At 35.4% G+C, this 7,232-nt stretch overlaps 1 protein-coding gene across 1 annotated transcript; it reads right to left on the bottom strand.

Annotated features, from left to right (window-relative positions):
* Positions 1-242: 242 nt before the first annotated feature.
* On the bottom strand, positions 243-5,479 carry LOC143723567 (protein lifeguard 3). The gene is made up of 12 exons (XM_077216185.1): positions 5,400-5,479; positions 4,965-5,209; positions 4,399-4,469; positions 4,214-4,278; positions 4,041-4,094; positions 3,399-3,449; positions 3,277-3,316; positions 3,158-3,195; positions 2,985-3,072; positions 2,503-2,598; positions 876-929; positions 243-735 (listed from the first exon to the last, which is right to left on the bottom strand). Exons 2-12 carry the CDS (start codon positions 5,197-5,199, stop codon positions 589-591), a joined length of 939 nt encoding a protein of 312 aa, XP_077072300.1. The 5' UTR covers positions 5,200-5,209; positions 5,400-5,479; the 3' UTR covers positions 243-588.
* Between the last annotated feature and the right edge of the window lie 1,753 nt (positions 5,480-7,232).

Here is a 7,232-nt window from a genome sequence, read left to right as displayed (position 1 = left end):
TACTTCAATTGCTGTTTTTGAATAATTTTAAGTAATGGTAAATAACCCTGCTCAGAGAAGTCAAACAGGTTAGGTTTGGAAGTAAATTCAATTTAAGACTAAGTAAAATGTTCATTTTTGGGTGAACTATCCCTTTAACAATGTTGTCCACAGTTTTTATTTCAGTTACTTTAAGCCAGTGGATCACCTTCAAACATCTACTTTTCCTGCATTCCCAATAGTCTTCATCATACAGTACAATATTGTTTCTCTTCATTTTATTTCCCTTCAGGTTGTAGGCTAAATATTAATAATACAATTATCAAATCACAATGGAGCTGTTTTAGTGCACACTCAGGCTCTTCAAAATGCAAATTAACAGGTGAAACGTTACAAAAATAAAAGTGCTTATAATAAATAAAGTGACAATCAATTTTGTATAAGTATGAGCAACCTCTGTAGAGCAACATATTACACAACACAAAATACTGATAATAACAGTCAGTAGTGTTGAAGGTGATATTTGAGATTCGTGTGATTGAAAAAGTCAAGATAAGCTCAAAGAAATATCAGTCTCTGAAACAGAAACGATCAAATGCGTGTGTGCGTTTACTCAGAGCTCCCTGTGATGTGCAGGAGGAAGATAAAGATCTGGACGATATCAACGTATAGGGAAAGAGCTCCGAAGACATATTCCTCAGGGCTGATGGCATTCGCTCGGTTTCCAATGAGCAACTGAGTGTGGTAGGCCAAAAACTAGAAAAAGAAATCATCAGTTAGTATTCCCTTGTGTAAATGTACTAAATTGCAACTTCTTCATTACAAATGTCACATGGGTTCGGTTTCATTTTTAACAACCGGAAATAAAATCCTAAAACCCTGTTTTGTAAACTCACCAAGGTAAAGACAATTGCTCCACAAGCACCATACAGCATCTGCAGCCAGGGCACCTGAGACATCGATGGTATAGGTATATTATCATAGAACATGTATATTACAGGTTATTTATTCATTAGATGGGATATAGGCCTGACTTTGCAAAGACAAGTTTTGTAAGCAGCTCGGCTAGTTGGTGTAATGTATGCAAAATATGTAGCTGTTACACTGTTTTGAAAGAATAACTTGAACCCTTAAAGCAGTGGTTCTCTGAAAAAAAAAATTATTCCAAAGCCCCCGTTATAGAAAACAATATTCAAAGGCCCCCTAGCCTGAGTTCAAAACTTATTTTAATTTTGGGCACTCCTTGTTTCTGTAAATTCAAAAAAGTAGCCTAACAAAATAATTGTAATTAAAATAATTAAATTTCAGGATTTCAGAAGTTTTAGGATCTGAATGTTCTGGAGGGCTCCCTTTTTTTTTTTTTTTTTTTTACCAAGGATTTTACATGACGACTCCAGTCATTCATGATTTACTTGATAAGGATTTTTAAAACATATTTTTAAAAGAACTGGCACACTGATATTTCCAAAAGTATTTAATTAAGTGCAACATTTCGACCACAAGCGCACTTCATCAGGCCTCAAAACAATGCAATTTATTCAATGTCTTTGGGAGCATATATCAGTGTGCCGGTTCTTTTGCATTTCAGCAAAGTTTTCTTTTGATCGAGCACCTGCTTTAGTGATGTTTGGATGTGCACATACTACTTTGAATTTAAAAATGTTTTTAACTCCATTTCTACCTGATAAAATACTTAAGAGCTTGGACAACTGTTAAAATGTATATTAATTATAAAAATTCCCATGGAGTTTTAAGATTTGGATTAATTTACATTAATTTCCAAATTTATTAATGACACTTTTATAATTAGGCTACCTCATATATCCAGGTTTTTTTGTGGTTCATATCTGCAAACTCATTATTGTGATGGTCCTCCAACAGACACTCTACTGACTATAAGTAACTTTGCAACTACATGTCAACTTAATCTAACCCTAACCCTGCTAGTCTACTAATACTCTACTAATACTCTAATGAGAGTCAGTAGACATGAAGGAGCAATGTTACTTATAGACAAAAGGAATGTGTTAAAGGGACAATCAAAATAAAGTGAAACCCAGAAGACAATGGTGTCGTTATTCAATTTGAGTTATCAGGAGTCAATTTGTTGCAAAAATCGTCAATTATGAAACTAAGTCAATTCAGCTATAAAGCAATCCTGCAGAAAACAGTGATGTCATCATCCACCTCAATTCAGTTCAAATTTTGTTCTTAATCCCATCCAATAGTATTAGTGCAGTCAAATCAATAATATTACTGAATATTGAGGTGTCCCCAACTAAGCAAGCCAAAGGCGAACGTGGCAAGAAACCCAAACTCCATCAGGTGACAGAAATGGAGAAAAAAAACCTTAGAAGAAACCAGGCTTAGTCAGTTCTCCTCTGGCCAAAACTGTATGTTCTTTAATACAAGAACTTCCCTTAGAAGTTTGCTGAAGCCCCCTGGTTGAGAAACACTGCTTTAAACTGCAACATCATTCACAATGACTGAAAGTGCAAACCTGGCCATAACGGTCCCACTTACATACTGATAGGAGAGTACAATGGATGTGATAATGCCAGTCACCAGGACAACCACACAAAGAGCACAGAGAAGACCCGTACAGGAGGTGAAGTCAACCTGCACACACACACACACACACACAAAAAGACACTTCACTACAACTTGACAGCATGACTTGATTGAAAAACCTCAGTAGTCACAAATTTTAAAAGTTGTAGTAATAGAAATGGAGATAAAAAAAAATATTTCATAATTTGGAAAAAAAATATTACACATGTAGGCTATATCTACTGTATGAACCACAGCAAAAATCGATCCATTAAAAACCAGGGCACATTAAAAAAAAACTGTCTTTGTCTCTAGCAAGCATGAGACATTTACCAGTGAGCCATGAATGTTTAAAAAGAAACAGACGATCATTGTAATCAAATACAATAGGGTTATTTTACACACCCAACAAAGTGGCATTCACTGCCGGCCAGTCGATCAGAGCCTTGCCTTACCTTGGTCTGAAAACAGAAGACTGTGACGATTACACACACCATTGCTGTGATCCCCAGGGCCAGAAACACTGCTTTGGTGTCAAAATAACTGTAAATAATGCCAGACGGGGAAAAAAATTGAGCTTATCTGGTGTTTAAAACTAACCATGCAGTGTGTGAAACTCTAATCGAACCTTGATATTGTTCCTGTCATGTAAGACAATGCTAGGGTCTGTGGAGGACAGAAAACATGTTTTCATCAATTATAATGTAGGTGTCTAAGAAAGCATAGGTAAATGAAATCATCACTTACAAAAATGAACAGGAGAATTAAATTCCATGGATGACGTCTCCTAAAAAAGAGGCAGCGTTTCCATAATTAAATAGATGTTCTGGTACTCATAATGTAAATAATCAAAAAATGACTAAACTCACCTCGGCCCCTCACAGCAAACCAGCATAAGGTAAGTAACAAGATACACAGGGCTGTGAAAAACATTCCACTGTTACTTCAATATAATATTCATTTAAAAGTTTGGGGTCAGTAAGTTTAAAAGAAAAATAAATCAATACTTTGATTCAGCAAGGATATATTAAATTGATAAAAAAGGACAGTAAAGATATTTATAATGTTACACAAATTTTCTATTTCAAATAAATGTTCTATTGTTGAATTTTCTATTCTTCAAAGAATCCTGAATAAATTCTTGTTTCCTCAAAAATATGAAGCAGCACAACTGTTTTGAACATTGATAATAATAAGAAATGTTTCTTAAGCACCAAATCAGCATATTAGAATAATTTCTGAAGGATCATTTGACATTGAAGACTGGAGTAATGATGCTGAAAATTCAGCTTTACCATCACTGGAATATTAAAATTGAAAACAGTTATTTTAAATTGTAATAATATTTGACACTATTACTGTTTTAACTGTATTTTCGATCAAATAAATGCAGCCTTGGTGAGCATAAGAGAAATCTTTCAAAAATTATTCAGACCTCAAACTTTTGTGTATGATATTTGTTTTTGTCATTTATTTTTAGACTTGTTAGACATGACAGTAAAATAACTCACAATGATGCCCAATAAATGGCAGGATTTTGGACCACAAAAAGACGCACAGGCTCACTGTAAGTCAGAAGAGGAATGTATGCAAACACACCCATTTAATTACATTAGTATGCATAATGTATGAAATTCAGACAGCTGTTCATCAAAAATCAGTTGTGTGGATTTATTGTACTCACACAAACGCAAACACTGCAATGATTGAAGAAGTCATAAACAGCTGGGCGGCTAAAATAAGGTAAACCTGATACAAAAGTGCACACAAATCAGTTTTTCTACATGAAGCCGTTGCTTATTTTATGGCATTTGTAGATTGTTATATTTATAAATCTGTAGTTCAAGTTCGGACAAATAGTTGAAATACCTTTCTAATGAAAGCATGGCGAACACTCATGCTGTCCCATATGCCAGTCGATGAGATGCCCTCTGCATCTCCTACAACAAAACAATGAATACACACACACGCACACACACACACACACACACACACACACACACACACACACACACACACACACACACACACACAAAACATATCAAATGATAAACATCATACACAGTGGCCCAAAATTTTTCCAATATTGAAACACATAGGTCACATTTAAAAAATGTTCTGTACCAGATATATGCCGTACAGATTTAAAAACATTATAAGCAGTTCAGCTTTATTCATAAAGCAGACTGATGCATTTTAAGAGAGAGAGAGAGAGAGAGAGAGAGAGAGAGAGAGAGAGAGAGAGAGAGAGAGAGAGAGAGAGAGAGAGAGAGAGAGAGAGAGAGAGAGAGAGAGAATATGTGTATGTCATAACTAAATAGTACAAAGGTTGGCTGCACTATGCAACAGGTTGCTGGAATGAAACTTACATTTTCTAAACAAAACACATAAATACTGTATAGAAGTAATAGAGAACAGTTTTATTTGATTCTTACTTAGGTTGGAGGAGAATATTGCTGGTGTTATAAAGGATGGCATTGCTGAAGGGGAGTATCCAGGGCCCTGCCACAGCCCAGTCTGGGGGTGTATGCCTGGCTGTCGCGGGCCCGTGTACACTGCTGGCTGGGCTGGATATCCATAGGGAGGGTATGTGTAGTTTCCATGCTGCTGAGGGACATAAGGCTGCTGTCTTGACTCTTCGTAACTTGGAGGGGGGTCTGACTTTGACATTGTTATATCCCTGAAACACAAGACAATAATGATGTCTATATAAATACCCACCCCAGTCCAAGAAGTTCCGTAACAGTTAACGTTAGCCTACATAAATAATACAGTAACTTATTTACACTTTATTTTCATCTAAAAGTTTCTTAAACAACAAAAGTAATCTGTTCTTAGCTGTTAAATAAATGTAGTAATATTTGGCTTACCACGTTAGCTGTCACCTCAGCAACGGGACTGCAGAGAGAAGTCGTTCGGCTCTACGTAAATGACGCAGCGGGTGATGTTGTGAAGAGAGCGAGGTGCACATTCTGATTGGCTGGAACTAAGCAACGCAACTCGGAGGAGTTGTTGCGCTCATAGACATCATATGATGATGTCTATGGTTGCGCCGTCTCCAGTTTCCAGGGTAGACCTACTGTCCCATAGGGTACTGTCCTCGCTGGACTGCGCTCAGTATCTATTTACCGAATTAGTCTAGTCGTCATCTTACCAAAATACCGTATTGTGTGACCACTGTTTAGATTTTGAAAAAATATATATAAAAACATTTTTTTCTTTTGTTTTGATGACCTAAAAAGATTAGGCTACCTTCACATTACCATATTGCCTTATCTTAAAAAAAACCCCGAAAAAACAAAACAATGAACAGTTTTTTTTTTTTTTAATTTGTTGATGACCTGAAAAGATTATCTTCACATGACCACATACTCTTAAAACTTTGCGTTCAACAATTTCAGAAGGACTTGTTTACTTTAATGTAGGCTAATGATGATCATCATTAGTTAATGTTTTTGTAGTAAAACTTAACTAACAACAGACGGCGCTAAAACATAGCTGTTCGTTTGTTCATCATAGGCTACTTTTTAAAAAAGAAATATACGATCCAAGTTTGCAAATACCTCATTGACTTACATTGTCAGATTTTCCCCCATTCAGACAATAAAACACATTTTGGTCCCCATGAGGAAAACAGCGTATACATCTTTTTTGTCTTTCTTTCTTTCCTTCTTTCTTTTTCTTTCTTTTTTTGTATGTAAAAATGCAGAAAGTTTTCTCTGATGGGTAGTAGGTTTAGGGGTAGGGTTAACGTAAAGGGAAAGAATATACAGTACAATATAAAATCATTATGAAAAGTCCCCATAAAACAAGAAAACATAACATATGTATGTGTGTGTGTGTGTGTGTGTGTGTGTGTGTGTGTGTGTGTGTGTGTGTGTGTGTGTGTGTGTGTGTGTGTGTGTGTGTGTGTGTGTGTGCGTGTGCGTGTGTGTGTGTGTGTGTTTAGATTTTATTAATTGCAGGCAATGATCTACTTTAGGAAATGCAAATGTTTTTTTGTGTAATCCCTCGCTGCATGGCTCTAAATTATATGGGCAAAGGTAAAATATAATAGATCAGATTGATATATATATAGGCTATATTAGATTAGGAAAAAAAATCCAATATATTAGATTAGATACGTTATGTCTTAAAGCTCATTGTTTGAAGCATAACATTTTATTGATTGTAAATAAAAAAGGAAGAAAAAAATGCTGTGCATGCTGTGGATTGAAGAAATTAAGAAAATGAGTGTATTCAGTGTAACCCCTTATAATTCTGCACTGGCATGAAAGCGTCTGAAATTCACCGCAGAGGACCTGCTTATCAGAGTCCTGCAGGAGTCACAAACGGCCTCTATTCACAACTATGATGTACCCCTTTTTGAACCCTTTTCTGTCAGTTTACTGGACACAGCATTACAATTGAGCATTTATTTGCACATCATTCAGCATAATGCTTCTGATACTGCACACCACAGCACAATCAATTATTCAACCAGTTTTTGCATTATTTTCAACAAGCAGAAACATAACATAACTTTTAGAACTATTTGAGTAAGAGATAAGAATGAACAGGAACTCTCAACCATTAATAAAGAGCAGGAAAAATCAATACTGTGAACGGAAATTATTTTTGTATGTACAATTATGTAAAAAAAAAGAAAAAGAAATGAAATAAACTTAATGTATGCCAAACAATCACAAGTGATATAATTTTAT

Source organism: Siphateles boraxobius, unplaced genomic scaffold, assembly GCF_051911475.1.
Source record: "Siphateles boraxobius isolate OS27281-9 unplaced genomic scaffold, OSU_SipBor_1 7, whole genome shotgun sequence".
NCBI classification, from domain to species: Eukaryota; Metazoa; Chordata; class Actinopteri; order Cypriniformes; family Leuciscidae; genus Siphateles; species Siphateles boraxobius.
The sequence above is the reverse complement of the archived record's forward strand: the minus strand, read 5'-3'. Positions and strand labels throughout refer to the sequence as shown.

Coding starts and splice junctions, on each gene's coding strand:
- LOC143723567 (XM_077216185.1), bottom strand. CDS start 5,199: ATGTCAAAGTCAGACCCCCCTCCAAGTTACGAAGAGTCAAGACAGCAG. Junction 4,279..4,398: donor GCCATGCTTTCATTAGAAAG/GTATTTCAACTA, acceptor CTTTTGTATCAG/GTTTACCTTATTTTAGCCGC. Junction 4,095..4,213: donor ATTGCAGTGTTTGCGTTTGT/GTGAGTACAATA, acceptor TCTGACTTACAG/TGAGCCTGTGCGTCTTTTTG.